The 15144-nt window shown below is 51.6% G+C and overlaps 6 protein-coding genes across 6 annotated transcripts; 1 reads left to right on the top strand and 5 right to left on the bottom strand.

The window, feature by feature from the left end:
* Window positions 1–679: 679 nt before the first annotated feature.
* COCMIDRAFT_93178 (uncharacterized protein) lies at window positions 680–3671 on the bottom strand (the record flags this gene model as incomplete). The annotated part of the gene is made up of 7 exons (XM_007688999.1): window positions 680–789; window positions 838–1421; window positions 1473–2002; window positions 2087–2359; window positions 3166–3411; window positions 3492–3604; window positions 3653–3671. The coding sequence occupies 7 exons, from the start codon at window positions 3669–3671 to the stop codon at window positions 680–682; spliced, it is 1875 nt and encodes a 624-aa protein (XP_007687189.1).
* A 403-nt stretch (window positions 3672–4074) lies between these two features.
* On the top strand, window positions 4075–4770 carry COCMIDRAFT_4603 (uncharacterized protein; the record flags this gene model as incomplete). The annotated part of the gene is made up of 3 exons (XM_007688959.1): window positions 4075–4101; window positions 4155–4543; window positions 4596–4770. The coding sequence occupies 3 exons, from the start codon at window positions 4075–4077 to the stop codon at window positions 4768–4770; spliced, it is 591 nt and encodes a 196-aa protein (XP_007687149.1).
* A 778-nt stretch (window positions 4771–5548) lies between these two features.
* Window positions 5549–5725, bottom strand: COCMIDRAFT_93114 (uncharacterized protein; the record flags this gene model as incomplete). The annotated part of the gene is made up of 1 exon (XM_007688998.1): window positions 5549–5725. One exon carries the CDS (start codon window positions 5723–5725, stop codon window positions 5549–5551), a length of 177 nt encoding a protein of 58 aa, XP_007687188.1.
* Window positions 5726–6280: 555 nt separating this feature from the next.
* On the bottom strand, window positions 6281–7148 carry COCMIDRAFT_69735 (uncharacterized protein; the record flags this gene model as incomplete). The annotated part of the gene is made up of 2 exons (XM_007688997.1): window positions 6281–6805; window positions 6861–7148. Coding segments are annotated over 2 exons (813 nt in total), but the record flags the coding sequence as incomplete, so codon positions are not given.
* Window positions 7149–9221: 2073 nt separating this feature from the next.
* COCMIDRAFT_93149 (uncharacterized protein) lies at window positions 9222–12534 on the bottom strand (the record flags this gene model as incomplete). Its single annotated transcript, XM_007688996.1, has 3 exons — window positions 9222–9346; window positions 9400–12284; window positions 12350–12534. The coding sequence occupies 3 exons, from the start codon at window positions 12532–12534 to the stop codon at window positions 9222–9224; spliced, it is 3195 nt and encodes a 1064-aa protein (XP_007687186.1).
* A 595-nt stretch (window positions 12535–13129) lies between these two features.
* COCMIDRAFT_25645 (uncharacterized protein) lies at window positions 13130–13766 on the bottom strand (the record flags this gene model as incomplete). The annotated part of the gene is made up of 3 exons (XM_007688968.1): window positions 13130–13229; window positions 13271–13481; window positions 13604–13766. The coding sequence occupies 3 exons, from the start codon at window positions 13764–13766 to the stop codon at window positions 13130–13132; spliced, it is 474 nt and encodes a 157-aa protein (XP_007687158.1).
* Window positions 13767–15144: the final 1378 nt, after the last annotated feature.

Genomic DNA, 15144 nt, shown 5'->3' with positions numbered 1-15144 from the left:
CTGGGCCGTCCGTCGAGGAGGATGAGGAATAGAAAGAGAGAGAAATAAACACATGTATACTATGCAAACCAAGGAACCTCGCTAAGACTCATTGTCACACGCCGGGGAGTGAAGGGAAAGAAAGAAACAAAGAAACACACACACAAGATAACTCCATCCAGAAGGGCCCACCCGCTAAACCACTATAATTGACGGCCAATGCACACACCCCCTCAATTCATGCCGACCGTTGACGTCTTGAGCGAGCTGCTGCTGCTGATGCTGCTGCAAGACCCGATCGCCAGCTCCGCCTGGCCGCGCTCGACTCAGCACCAGGCTGCGCACCGTCGTCGCCAGAGGAGCAAACAGGCGGTGGAGCACCTCCACTTGCACACGTGGGAGCGCCACTGGGCGATCGCCCCGTCTGCACTTGTGCGCCCTCAGACTGCGAACGGCGGTGCAAGACGTGCAGCGAAACCATTTGCTGGCCACGTCCAGGGTTGGCGATGGCCCTGGTCCTCGACATGATTTCTCGACTGAGGGCACTCTCGCCCCACGCATATCTGCCAGTATCGCTCCGCCGGTTTCTTCTCGCCTCGCGGAAAACCTCTCTGCTCCTCCTCAAGTGATTCCGTCCTGTGCATGAAACAAAAAAAGAGTGTCAGCTGATATTGATAAAAATACAAACTGCTCATTCAAACTAATGTGGAGATCCAAACAGACCCCTTCGTATCCGGTCGCTGATGCCACCATTGCCCGAGCCTGCATCTCCGGTATTAGACGAGTTGCCCTGGTTAGAGGATTGTGGACCTTGGGATGCTGCAGGCTCATCGTGGGGGTCAGTCGACGTGCCCGAACCCGCAGTGAACGCACCAGGCATCTGGGACGTGGGATCATCGTGAGCGCCTGATGAAGCAGGGTTGCCAGACTGGTCCTGACCACCCTTGGTAATGCCCTTTCGGCAATGCGGGCAGGTATCGTGCTCTAGCAGCCATGCCGATATGCATGGGTGATGGAACCAATGCTTGCACGGCAGCATTGTCACCTGTTCGCCGATATTGACCTCGTCCATGCATATGCTGCATTCAGCCTTGTGCTCCTCGCCTAGCATCTCTTCGGTAACTTCTTTCCGGGGCAGGGCGTCGATATCAGCCTGAGTGGCGGGGCCGGGTGCATTGCTGGTTGCCGTCTGTTCCATGAGCTGAGAGACGATGCGATCGAGACCTTCTTGTGAATACACAAAGTCTCCCATGTTGCCAGCTCCAGGAACCATCATGCCCATTGCAGAGAACAAGTTGAGGATGGGGTTGCCCATGACCCGTTCTCCAGGGCCATGAGCGTGCTCTCCACTAAAAGTGCCCTGGGCTCCGCCTTGAGGAAAGCCATGGGTGTGAACATGGCCAGGAGGGGCACCAAACGCGGCAAAGAGCCCTGTCATAACGCTATCCACCTTATTAGCAACCGCATCGTTATGGATTAGTATGCTTACTTACTTTGTTAGCTCGTCCACAGGCTCGGCCCGTCCAGCGCCGTTTCCACCGGGAGGAAAGAGACGAACTCCGCCGTGATATGTGAATCTTCCTCCCCGGATCTGAGGGCCTCCTTCTGTACCGTCATTCTGTGATTCGTGGAAGGCAGACCGATTCTGATTGGTCCCCGAGCCGGAAAAGAGGCCCTCACCCTGGCCTTGCCCCGGAGTCTGTTGCTGGCCTTGCTGACCCTGCGGCCGTAGGCCGGCGCCAGTCAAGCCGTTCAGCATGGCCATGAAGCCGCCTATGGATCCTGGTGGCATGCCTCCGTGGGGAGACACGGATCTGGTGACAGTAGCTTGTAGGTTGTAGCGTCCGGGGGCAGTCTGTACGAATCGAAAATTGCTAATGTCGTCCTCCTCTGGATCGTCATTCTGCGACGAACCATGTTGCGGATTGCGAGGTTGGCCTTGTCCAAAACCAGGTATAGAGTCGGACTCGTCGCCGTCGTGTCCAAACATGTTACTGTCTCGGGGGTCATTGTTCTCTTCAATCTGGTCCGGATTAGCAAAAGTCGCCTCATGTCCGCTTCATCTCGTGTGGTGAGCTGGAAGCTGGGTCTGACGGCCTCGACTCACGATCTCTGTGAAGTCTGAGCCGCATTCTGGGCATGACAGACCATGTTCATCCCGGTACCATTCATCGGCACACTCGTGACAAAACATCATGTCGCGGTGGCCGGGCCGCTGGGCTTGTGATTGCACATTCTCACCACTTGACTGGTTCATGATAGCGTGCGTGTCGCGTAGGGTAATATATAGGGTGGTAGGGCGTAGTCGAAAGTTTGGTGCAGGTAATCCAGCCAGGAAGCAACGCTCTAGTGGCAGAGAGGCACAAATGTCGGTCGGAAGCTACCGCCCAAGTCAATCAATTCGGAGCCCTGTCATGCGCCGTCGGCAGTTATGCTGTCCAAGTGGGGACGCCCTGCAGATGCAGACAGGTACAGAGTATGACTGTGAAGTCCAGAAGCGCTGAGTAGGTCGTGGACTGGCGGAGAAGAAATGTCAAGAAGAAGCGTGCGGCGAGATTTGGCGATTTGGTGCGGACGATGTCAGATGGAAATGACGTTGCTATCGGGGCAGGGATCCAACAAATGTCCCGCCGCGGGCGTCTAAGACGATCGGAACTCGTCTAACGGGCGCTTGAGGAAAACCGGATTTGATTGAGCGTAGTCGAGAAGTAAGAGGAAGCTCGGGTCGGCTGGCGTGATTTTGTTCACGATGTGATTGATTGCCCGGTTGTGACTCTACGGCATGTTTGTTCCATTGACTGTCCCTTGGGTTCTTTCGTGTTCCATTGGCTTCCAGCTTTGTCCACCCGTTGAAGCAGTCACATTCAGACGAGGCAGCAGACGCAGACATTTGCCAGTCTTTGTCCGTAGTCACAGATGCAAATTACAGGGTTTTTGTATTACAAGTATTCAAATGCCGTGTTGTTTGACCATCGTGGCCAGAGGTATAGAGCCCACCAACGCCTTTCCAAGTGTTTGTATCATCGACGCGCACGAATGCCCAACTTTTTTACCGTTCCTCCGTCTTGATCTGAACTGAGAAACGCTGTTGGTCATACTTCACGATCTGCGCGGGCCACCCCTTAGTAGCAAACTCCCCACCACGCCCGCAGCAACAACAATTCCTCCCACAATCGCGGCGCCTACAAGCCCTTCCTTCGCAACTTTCTCGTCGATGAGACTCTTCAGGCTCCCAGCCTGCAAGTTTGCAGGCTCCAGCTCCAGCAAGAGCTCGTTGTATCGTCGGGCCTCAGCGTAATTGCCGAGCTTGTAGTTGCCCAGAGCGAGGTAGTAGAGGCATTCGCGCCGACGCTCGCGCGAGTTGCGAAAGATCTCAGAGAGCAAGCGCACGCCCTCTTGTTGGTCGGGACGAGAGGTTGACTTGATCAAGCCCTAAAGTATCATGAGTTTGGTTGTCGCATATGGCGTTGCGCACATGTGGAGGTACAGCCGTGAGAGCGGGGAAGTCGTACCCATGCGTAGTTGAACTTTGTCTGCAATCCAACATATTCGCCCTCTTTTTCGTACTGTGCGCGAAGGACTTGCAGCTCTTCAGGCTTAAGGGGCGACTCTACGTCGGCAGCATCTAAGGGGAATGAGCGTTCGTCGGCCCAGAAGTCGTTATCCCACTCACACGGTAATGACGGCGGCATGGCGACAGCTGGTGTTCTGGGAAAACCAAGGCAAAATGCGTCTTCCAAAAGACCTATGTAAGTGGATATCGTAGGGTTACTTGTTAGAAGTTTTCGGCGTCAGGAAGCGGGTGGTCTCGTGAAAGCTGCAGGTGCCTAAGCCGAGCAGGCGATCTTTTACCGTGACGTACGCCTCGGATCCTGCAAACGCCACAAATGCGCCACACCAACGTCTCACGCCACAGTCACAGGCTCCGTTGCCATGCACGCGCTGCTAGCACGGACCATCCAAACAAGAACATCAACACCACGCCTCCCTCTCAATACACATGATCACCAGTCTGCCACACCACAACCAAGCATACATTTTATCAAGCTCAGATACCCACACATTTGTCACGCGATTCAAGTACACTATTTCACAATGCTTCTCGACGAAGATCCCGCTGCTGTAAGGAGCATCCCGTCTATGCGATTGGCGCACAGCGACTAACACACCAGCAGCTCATCGCGCAATGCACCTCACACTTCAAAATTGGCAATGATAAAACCTCACTTCACCGTATCAACGAATCCCTCAGCACCCTAAGCGAGTTTCGCACACAGCACTTGCGCTCCATCCAGTCCTCTCTAAGTGCGCTGAACCGCACTCACCAAACACTCTCCGCAAACCACAACCACACCCTATCACAGCACAACCCCACCAATCATGCGGCAGAGATCTTAAGGCTCGATACTGAGAAGTTTAAGATTGCGAAGCAAGCCAGTGATTTGGAAATTGAGGGAGAGAGGCTACAGAGTGACCTGGTAAGACTGGGAAATGTAGCCAGCGAGCTAGAAGAAGAGGGTGTTGAAGGGGGTGTCGAGCCCAAGACAGGTGAAGATGCTACTGTGTAAGTTGAAAACTCTTCTAGGTGACAAGGCCAGTGCTAACAGATATTTCAGATTAAAACTCAAACTCTACCGTACCCTCGGCATCGACGTCGAAGCTGACCCGACGACTGGGGAATACAATAAGGCTGTCATTCGCAATGCAGCAAAGGGAGATGTTCATGTTGTCAACATTGACCCCAAGTTTTCGAGGCACTTTTACACCAACTACTTCTGGCGAACACTTTGAGTTGGCGCGGGAGTATTTGTATTCTCATTGGGCGCAAATCATGGTTTAGATGATGGCGTCGAGGTCTAGGGCATGGCGTTTATTCACGATTTGATTATGAGATACCTATTTGTTTATGGCGTTGGACTTCTCCTGGATCAATAGCACAGTTGACATGTTGTGTCTCATAAGCGGATATAACGCCGGAGTAGATGACCTTGTATTACACAATTCCACATCATACAAGACAGCAGCACAAATCATAAGATTGAGCACGAGCTTTATCTACCGCATGCATTTGTGCGATGGACATCATTTTAGCGGATGTGGAAGCCTACTCGAGAAACCATGTTGCGGGGACGACACAACATTGGAAAATGACCCCTCTCAATCATTTCTAACAACATGTACTCCCCTCATGCTCCGTTATACATTAGTTCATAATTCTGCTGTCCAACGCCGATGATGGATAAACAAAGGCGTAAAAAATATACACAGCGGTTGTCTCAACTCCATAAAACTATACTGCTAATATACAATAAACTTAACCAATCTTAGTGGTTTTTTGACAGAGGGATGCTCAACGAATAGGCATGACCATTGGCTCTCTTTCCTTATTCCCAATATCATAGATGCCACGATTCGTCCTGCAGATCCACTCACATCACCCACGTACCAAGCGTGATAACTGAACTTTCCAAAAAAAAAAACAATCTTGCCAACACCCAAGCTATTCTTACAAACATCCCGAATCCCAGCCCTAGTAATCCTTTTCCTGCGTAGTACCAACCCTACACATCTACTCCACTTCAACACCCTTTTCCCTGAAATCCTTCATCCAAAAACGCCCATCCTCCCGCTTTATGACACTCTTCGACTCTGTGAAATCCCTGCGATCCTTATGCACCCCGATATTTCGGAAATTCAATATCCCCACTCTTCTGTAGTGATCACGCTCAGGTTTGAGCACCAGCATGATACCACGATACTTTCGTTTTTGGTGTCGATTGATAAGCACGGCTACGCTGTCTTTGAGGATATCGGCGCTGGCAGCTTTGTCGTCGAGATGCACAGTTGCGACGATATCGATGTTGGTGGAGTATGGGAAAACGGCGTGAGGGCCTTTATGCGAAGGTGTGTATCCGGGCATGTGGGTTTTGATCCAAGACTGGTTGACAATGTATGGTGCCAGTTGCACGGTGAGCCCCGTGATGCGTATGCGTTTTGACAAGGGAGTGTGTAATGAGCCGTCTCTTGGGTTGAAACATTGATCCATATTCAGCCATTCCCCTGCTTTCGATTTGGCCTCGATGACGCTGGCGTCGGGGTAGTAGTGGTCGTAGTTGTGGAATATCTTTGAGCCTTGCCAGCCGACCCAGGACCAAGATGGAAAGTCTGGGCGTCGGATACCGGGCTCGTCGGATTGCCAGTAGAGGTTCATGCCGTGTGATGTTGGTGGTCGTCGACCTGCTTCCCACCAGGATGTTGGGATGATGGGAAGACCCCAGTTGTGTGGTATGGAAAGACCTCTCAGGATTCCTTGGCATGCGTTGAGAGCATCGGACTGGTATGATAGATCTCTGCTGTTATACTCGTTCAAAAGGTCGTCTAGCTTGACTCGTCCTTTTCGTTCGTTCGTCGACATTGGACAGATGCCGTCCATCGCTGCGCCGGCAAGCCCCTGGTGTTGTCCTGTTGATCTGGTTGGGATATCTCTGCGAATTGATTCTTGACAGTACATGTCATCGCATACGTAAACGGCCTCGTTTTCAGTGAAGATCAATTTTCTCCTTGATAGATATCCTTCTTGGAATGTCCAGCCGCGAGTGGCCCATGTCGATCGCAAAATCGCCTCGTCGGTATGATAGGTTTTGATCAGCTCAATGTTGCCTAAGCGAAGACTCTGTTGCTTGTTGCGAACTCTCGATCCAATACCAGGAAGACCTTTCGACGGATTCGGATCTGTGGCGACTATTGTCAACTGCGCCTGCGCGTAGATACTGTCCATCATGTTGATCTGTATGCCCTTTTCGGCTTCATCATTTTGGTTGATACACTATTGACGTTATTATCCTGTTCAGAATATCGGAAATCATGTTGGACGGTCTTACGTATCGGTCAACCCAGAGGTACTCAAAACCTAGCATATTGCACGCTGCTATTGAATCTTCAATAGTCTTTGGGTATTGTCCCTCCTTATGCTCCTCGGCAGCAGCCGCGCCCCAAACATATGATAACGCAACGTATTGGCAAACATCGTGGCGCACTGGAACGATTCGCTTCGTGCGACAGTCAATGACCTTGAACCCTGGAACACACTCCTTACCCCTTGGCCCTGCTAGATCGTGCTTGTGAGATGTTTTGCATATCTGGAGCCATTCGCGGACCAGCTGGATGTTGATGCGGTCAACGTCGACGTGGCGAGGCGCTAACTCATCATGATTCGACCATGGATGTAGGACACCAAAGTTCTCAGAACACCATACTTGTGTCTTTTGAACATAGCCAGAGAGCTGGAACTGTGGGCTGTGATCGTAGCCAGGAGAATGGTGGCTACTAGTCGCTTGACCAGGAAGCATGTTGCACAGGCACCTGACTCCTAGAAAACATCGCTCTAGTTTCACGCCCTCCGGCCAAATAGAACTGATGTATTTGCACACAACGCAGGATGATCTTGCGAGTGTTTCACGAGTCTCGTGGATTTCGTACAGTACGCGGACTCCAGCTGGACCCGGAAGCTGGGAGCTGGCGAGCTGATCCCAAGGTACGCTTTGGCAGTTTTTGCAGAGCGGACTACTGGGATTGAATTTTGGTGGATGTACGGCAAGCTTTTCTCGGCTGGAAATTTCTTGTAGGCGCCTTATTCGGCGTTGTTGCTCGGCCTGGTGGTCACTCGTCAACTCAACATCTTGAAGGATTATCATCGTCACACATACTTCTGGTAAAAGCCCATTTATGGTCTCGGTCACTTTCATATCAGACCATGGTACTAAGTTCCGCGAACTCAGAGTGTGGTGTTCACTCGCACCAGCTGTGGCGTCTTGGTGGTGCTCTCTCCCATGCGTCGTTCTAGTAAACATGTCGAATTATTAGCAGAAAAAGTGGAAACTAAGTTGAAACTAAAATCAACATTGTATATTGATTTCTCATGGAAGTTATAGTTTCCGGTGGATCAGACATACTACTGTAGTATAGCGATACAAAATCCAAGCGCTTAAAGAGAGGCCATGTTACAGGCCCGCCCGGCGGCAAAATCGTCGATCAGCAACACTGCACATCTAAGCGCGCGATAACCTGACACATGAAGGATCAGAAATTTGAAATTACACCGGTTTGGGTAAATGGTATTGCGATAGCGGATTTTGATGCCTTGAGACGCGTATATTCAAGGCTATTTTGGATTGCGATCTTATGCGTTTTTAACAAAAGCACCTCATGATAGATGGTGCCCCTGGTTTACTTGGAGACGCGCGGTACCAGCCCGCCCAACCATCCCCAACACAATCTCCAAAATCTTCCAAACCCCCCCCCAGACAAGATCTTCCAATACCATCCTCTCTCAATAACCAACCCTCACCCTCTCCTACACTAACCCTTACAAACCCCCCCACCACCACTCCCCAACCCCATATCTCCACACCCCCCAAAAGCCATCCGCTCCACAACACCAGCACATGATCTCCACTCTAAAATTGCATCGTGAGCAGAGAATGAGGAGAGAATGAGTTCCGAAATGGCCTTTTTATGTCCATTCCATCATGATTTGAAAAAGGACCCAGTCGTCCTTGAGGTTCAGTTCACGAGCTTCACTTCTCAGAAATGCTGTGGAAAAAAAAACAAGTGCTCAAGAGGTGTGTGGACGTGTTAACCCTTGAAAGATACGGCGGTGTTCCAAGGTACCGTAAGGGAATTCACTACAAATAGGTAAAGTTAAACTCGCTGTTTAGGATTTGAAATTTTGAAACTTACTTAGATTTTGTCTTTGATCGTATTCTTAGCTAACTTTTTATTGTGCATATGCCATGATTTTGCCTAACTTACGACTCTTGGTTTTGGGTTATTATAGGTGACCATGACACGGATGGTAATTTGCGGCGAGGAGAGAACATCTAAGCAGCAAGTAACCTGTACGCATAGTAAGGAAAATGAGTCTAATGACTAGACTATGTCACAATAACCTACATTTGCTGCGGCGATGAACATTATATGTGCACACAAGCCCATAATGACACAGCTTCAAGGCTTTGGTGAACCAAGTGAACTTTGACGGGAATCTATTTCTATCTTCTACGAGTAAGGTACTCGCAAGATGCATTCGTGAACATTTTGATAACCAGACGCCGAGCATGAACCATAATCCGTGGACTAGTACCGCATTATCATCATGAAAAGGCCGACCAACTGAGCCGACATGCACCATGAACCACATGAACCGAACCAAAGAAAAACGACTTTTATACCGGCGGCATGATCTAGTCGTCCTCGTCAGAGAAGACCTCCTCACCGCGCTTGCGACGGGCCATCCTCTCCTTCTTCTTCTTGCGCATCTCGCTTGAGCTGAGCTTGACCTTCTTCTTGGCAGTTTCGATCTTATTACCTGTAAAAAGGTTAGCGAGAAGTCTAATAAACTAATAGTTAGGATGTCTATACCCATGGCGTCGTAGCTAACAGCATCTGGGTCCTCATCCTTAGCCAGACGTGGTCCAGCACCTTGTCCCTGAACCCAGTTGTGACCGGAGGGGGTCATGCGTCCGTCCATGACAGCCCAGACTTCCTCGGTAAGGTCGGCAGTAAACTCGGCAGAGTGAGTGATGATGATGACACCACCCTCAAAGGTCTTGATAGCCTTGGACAGGGCACCAAGGGAGTCACGGTCGAGGTAGTTAGTAGGCTCGTCGAGGACGATCAAATGGGGGCGTTGCCATGAGCAGGCGGCAAGGACGACCTTGACACGCTGACCACCAGACAGACCACGCATACGAGAGTGAGAAACAAGCTCAGCGTCGAGACCGAAGTTGGCGCAGTGAGCCTCAATCTCCTTACGGACCAGAGGACGGAACTGACCGCTGGCAAGAGCCTCCTTCTGGTCAACCTCGGCTACCATCTTGGCGTGGGAAGCCATGATCTCGCTACGGGGAATCCAGGCGTTGTCGGCAGTCATCATGGGTGTCCAGCGCTCGTTCTTCATGCCGATGTTCTCACCAAGAGCGAACGAACACTCGTACTCGTAAGAGTTCTTGAACTTTCTGCGGGAGTGGATACCAATGACACGGCGCTCGGTACCGTCGATCTTGTAGATCTTGTCCATGGCCTTCTCGTCCTCCTCGGTGACGATCTTGTTGGCACGATCCATGGTCTCACGGTCCTCACCAGTCTGGAAACGCCATTGGATGTACTCGGAAGGAGTCTTGTCGAGGTGGTGGTCAATGTGGGCGAAAGCGTGCTGCTTGATGTAGGCGATACGGATGTTCTCGTGGTGGTAGATCTCACCCTTGGTTGGGACAAGCTCACCAGTCAAGACGTTGACAAGGGTGGACTTTCCGGCACCGTTGGGACCAATGACGGCAATACGGGATCCGAGAGAGCACTGGAAGGTAATGTCCTCAATCTGAGGCTTGGAGGTACCCTCGTACTGGAAGCTCATGTTGGTGGCACGGAGAATAGCCTTGGCCTTGGTCTTGACACCCTCGAGGAAACCGGGCTCGGGGAACTTGAACTCCATGTCGGAAGCGGACAGCTCGTGGTAGGACTTGGCAGAGGGCACACGCTTGACGAAGTCATCGAGGTTACCCTTGTAACGCTTAAGCTTGAAGCGCTCGTAGTGGATGACGTGCTGAATGACGTTGTTCAAGAACTTGCTGTCGTGGGAAATGACAATGGATGTGCAAGGAGAGCTGGTGAGGTAGTCCTCGAGCCACTTGACGTTCTTGACGTCCAAGTGGTTGGTGGGCTCGTCGAGCAGAAGAATATCGGGCTCCTCGAAGACGGCACGAGCGAGAGCAAGCTTCATTTTCCATCCACCAGAGAGGGCACCAATGGGTCCGTTGTACATGGCATCGGTGAAGCCGAACTCGTTGAGGGTCTTGGTGACCTCCTCCTCGGGCTTCTCGATACCGACAGACTTGAGCTTGTTCATGGTCCAGCCGATGACAGTCATCTCAGTGTCAGCAGAGTCCAAGTCGTGCTCGACGTACACAGTCTTGACCTCGTTCTGCTTGGGGAAACCCTCGACTTGCTCGTTGTTGATTGCGCGCATGAGGGTAGTCTTTCCGGAACCGTTGGGTCCGAGAAGACCGTAACGCTGACCACGCTTCAGACGAAGGTGAGTCTGGTTAAGCAGAATCTTAGCACCGTAGGCCAAGTTGAATGTGCAGTTGCAGAGATCCTCGCCCTCCTCCTCATCGGGCTCGGTGGCCTCCTCAGCGGCGGCACCAGGGAGAGACCTCTTGCGGAGGTTCTCAGTGACGTCCTTGGAGGATTCGTCGCCGACAAGGACGGCAACGAAGGGACCGGCGTTTGCCTGCCAGTTAAGAGGCTCGTAGTCCTTCTCGTCAATCAACTGGCCACCAATGGCACCAATGTAGTTGACGACAGGCTCGAAGCGCTCGTCAACCTTGACCGAGGAAGGAAGGACAGCCTTGAGGTGACCGGCGATGGTGGCAATGTCACCAGACTTCTCGAGCTCGGGGATCTTGCCATTCTGGACAGCACCGACACGGATGAGAGTGTCGAGACCCTGGCGGGTCTTCTCACGGGCCTCGGGATCAGCCAAGTTGTCGTAGTTCTTCTCAAGCGCGGGCATGAGACGGGGCAAGAAAGCAGCGACAATCTGGGGGTCCTCGACAAGCTTGCACATGTTGTCGATGATGACGGCAGACTTTCGCTTGATGGCAGTCTCACGCTCAACGAGACCACGCTCGAGAAGGGGAACCATGATGGCGAGAGTGGGCTCGTGGACGTCAGTGACGAAAGTGGTGGCACCGAGCAAGTGAACGGTCTCGGGGACGTTCTCAGGCTTAGCAATACACTTGATAAGCTCGGGAATGAAGCGCTCGATATCCTTGTTGGAGATCAAGGAGCAGAGAGTCTCCATGGTGACGTAGGCAGCCTTCTTGACTTCAGGCTTGGTATCCCACATGGCTCCAGAGATGACGGGGATCAGGTCTGGGACACGGAAGGCCATCTGTGCGGGGGCGCTCTTGGTGAGGACCTCAATGCACTTAAGGTCACACATCTTCTCGGGCCATTTTTGTGCGGTCTCGAGGGACTTGATGATGTGAGGGATGATGGCCTTGACGGCGTTGGGGTTGGCGGCAGAGACGATGGCCTCGGAGGCAGTCTGGGCGGCAACCTTGACGGCAGTGATCTTGTCACCGACAGCGGCCAGCACGTCGGGGAGGAGGGAAACGAGGTAGGGCTCGACAGCGGCGGAGACGTGGGCGTGCTGGGCGATAGCACGGATGGCGTCAAGGGCACGCTCACGGGCGACAGCATCCTTCTTGCTGGCGAGTTGCTTCTTGAGCACCGAGACAGCGCTGGGAAAGATTGTTAGCAACAGTGCTACTGGAAGTCAGGGGCACATCAGATGGTGTCGACATACTGGGTGGGAGCGTCAGCCTCCTCGATGTCACCGTTGATGAAGGTGGCAATGGCCTGGGCAGAGGCGTTGATCTCGTCCTGTGCCTTTGAGACGGTCAACTTCTGCATCATCTCCTCGAGCGCCTTGAACGCCTTGGAGTTCTCGGACTTGACGTCCTTGGCAGTGTGCGAAGCAGCAGGCGCCATTGTGGTGAAGGGTGGAGGTGTGTGTAGGAGAAGTGAGAGACGAGGGGCGGGTGGTCCTTATATGGACTTAGGCGGCGGGGCCCAAAAAAACTTTTGGCGCGGAAAAGATAGAGTGAATCTATCCGTGGGTATCAAACACAGCCGCGAGAAAATCGGCTCGCAACCTCTATGCGATCCTGACGCAGCGACACAAAGAAGAGAAAGTACTTTGGGTCAGCCCAGAGGGAGAGTGAGTGGAGAGAGGGCGTAAAAAGTATGCCTGTGGAGGGGCTTTTTATCTGTTGGTGGGCTGTCTCGCTTTGAGAAATTTTTGGCCAGGGCGTAAGCCGATAAGATTAGCGTGTCCTGACCCCTGCACACAGCAACCCGACGCCTTTGCATTCGCCTTCGCCCTCGTTCGTCCAAAAGCCCCCATGATTTCATCGGAAAATCCTGGAAACGAACGAATACAGAGTTTTTTTTTCACTCTCGCCGGAATTTCTCCAGTTCTTTGCCACTGACAGCCATCCGCCCCTCTCTTTCTGCTGGTGATGGCGGGGCAGAAAGGCCTTGCCGCCGCTGCGTGTCCTGCAGCAGCCCACGTTGCAAAAGGCCATCATCTATTTGTGGCGAAGTCTGGTACAGGCATGCTGACCGCCTTCTCAGGACAAGCCCTGCTTAGGGACGTGGCTTCGAGCGGTTGAGAGCCGCCAGGCCTGCAGCACCGAAGATCAGGGACTCGCACTAAAACACGCACCGCTCCAGCCTCCAGAAAGTACACATTTCAAAATCTCTCTCTTCACTGCTACCCGTGTAGAGTGTTGTGCTCTCGGGATCTGTCGTCTCAACGGCCTTCGCTATTGTGTCCAGTACTGCCGCGGATAGCGGGACTACCTCTTCTTCTGGGCCCAGTCTACCGGCGGTCCCTTTCTGATACGGTAGGCTTGCCGGTTGCTGTTCGTCCTGCCCTGCCAAGTTATCGCGCTACGGCCAACCGCGGACGCTCCAGACTACCTCACCGATACCTCCAAGTTGAAACCACGCTGTCGTCTTCAAACCCAAAATTCGCCACATCCTTTAACCGTATTACCAAGCAGATGCCTTGCTAATCCCCCCTTGAGTCCCACACGGAATACCGGTTGTTCATCGTGCTTGCTAGAGTCTTCGCGTAGTCTTGATATTTTCGCCACCGCATTGTTAATGCAACTGTACGTTGTAGGATCGACATGCCAGCCCGGCAACTGAGTCTGCATGGGAATAGCCCCTGCATATTACTTCTTCTAGACTCCAAGTTCCGCCTGTTAGCTTGTCCCTTAGTTACATGCACATATCTAGCACTGTTGCCATCTATATGTCTCCCTCCACTCCCAGCAACATGCCAAATCATCCTACATAAGTGCAAGACGTCTCGTCGGTCATGACGCTCGGATCATACCCCGCGCCTTATCGATACCCCGGATTTCTGTAGTTTTGCACTTTACAGCACGCTTATATCAATTCGCTTCGTGAGCAGCGACCTGGCCGTGCTGGCCAAAAGTGATGCACATTGTAAATCGCATATTTCAATCACATTTCACAAAACATTATGCAGTGGATGAAGAAGAGAAATTGAATTACATTACTAGCGGCAATGCTGCTGCTGCTCTTGAATTTGAATTTGAATGTGGATTTATACAGAACACCCTTGCACCCACACCTTCAACCATGTATCATTAACCAGAATTGTTTTGACCCTGAGACTCCTCCCGCTCAGGTTTTTCTGCAAGCATATTCATGTCGTTCACAATGCTTCTGATGAGCGAGGGATCTTTTGGGGACCCCTGCGAGTAACGGGCGAGAGAATCGAGGGTTTTTTTGGACATCCTCATTAACCGGCTGCATGGATTCTCTGTATGTTGGGTGTTTGGGGTGTTGGCGATGATGCGCACTTTTTCATTTTGTTCTTTTGATTGCGACGGGCCTTCTTTTTCTTTTGATTTTCCTGAACATACGTATGAGCTATGTGAAATCACGTGGAAAGGTATAGCAACTTACCATTGTGTGTGTGTGGTGCGTGTGCGGTGCATGTGCGTATGCGTGAAAAAAAAGAGTTTTTGGGAGGATTACGGAGTTGGAGGAGAGAGGGCAGGGCAGTCTATATATACCTGTGGGAAAAGCGTTTGTGCCAAGCATCACGATATAGAGACGGTGAAGGTGAGAGTGAGCTCATGGCAGATTTCAACTCTGACTACGTTGGTAATGGCGATTGCGCTGAAACAATGTATAAACCAGTTATTGACATAAAAATAATACCGAAACCACCAACAAATTTGAGAACAAACAAGTTGATATGCAAATGTACTGGAGTTGGTGACTAGAGCGGAGTCACTGACTCTGGTACATTCGCATATCAATCCATATAACGTCTAGCACTAAGTCACGAGACGCACCCCGTCTCGAGACAATGTGTAGGTACTTTAAGGATAAGCGGCTTTTATATCCTAGGCGTATGGAAATCTTCTAGAGTCTACTAGTAATAGTTTTCTAAGCCTACAACAGCAAGCTCTCGTCCTAATAAATACAAAAAAATACGCAGTGTTAATGCACTCGCGCCTAATCGTAAGGAGCCTACTTCTTAAGCGATAATCTAGA

This window comes from Bipolaris oryzae (genome assembly GCF_000523455.1).
Source record: "Bipolaris oryzae ATCC 44560 unplaced genomic scaffold scaffold_50, whole genome shotgun sequence".
Taxonomy (NCBI): Eukaryota; Fungi; Ascomycota; class Dothideomycetes; order Pleosporales; family Pleosporaceae; genus Bipolaris; species Bipolaris oryzae.
The sequence above is the reverse complement of the archived record's forward strand: the minus strand, read 5'-3'. Positions and strand labels throughout refer to the sequence as shown.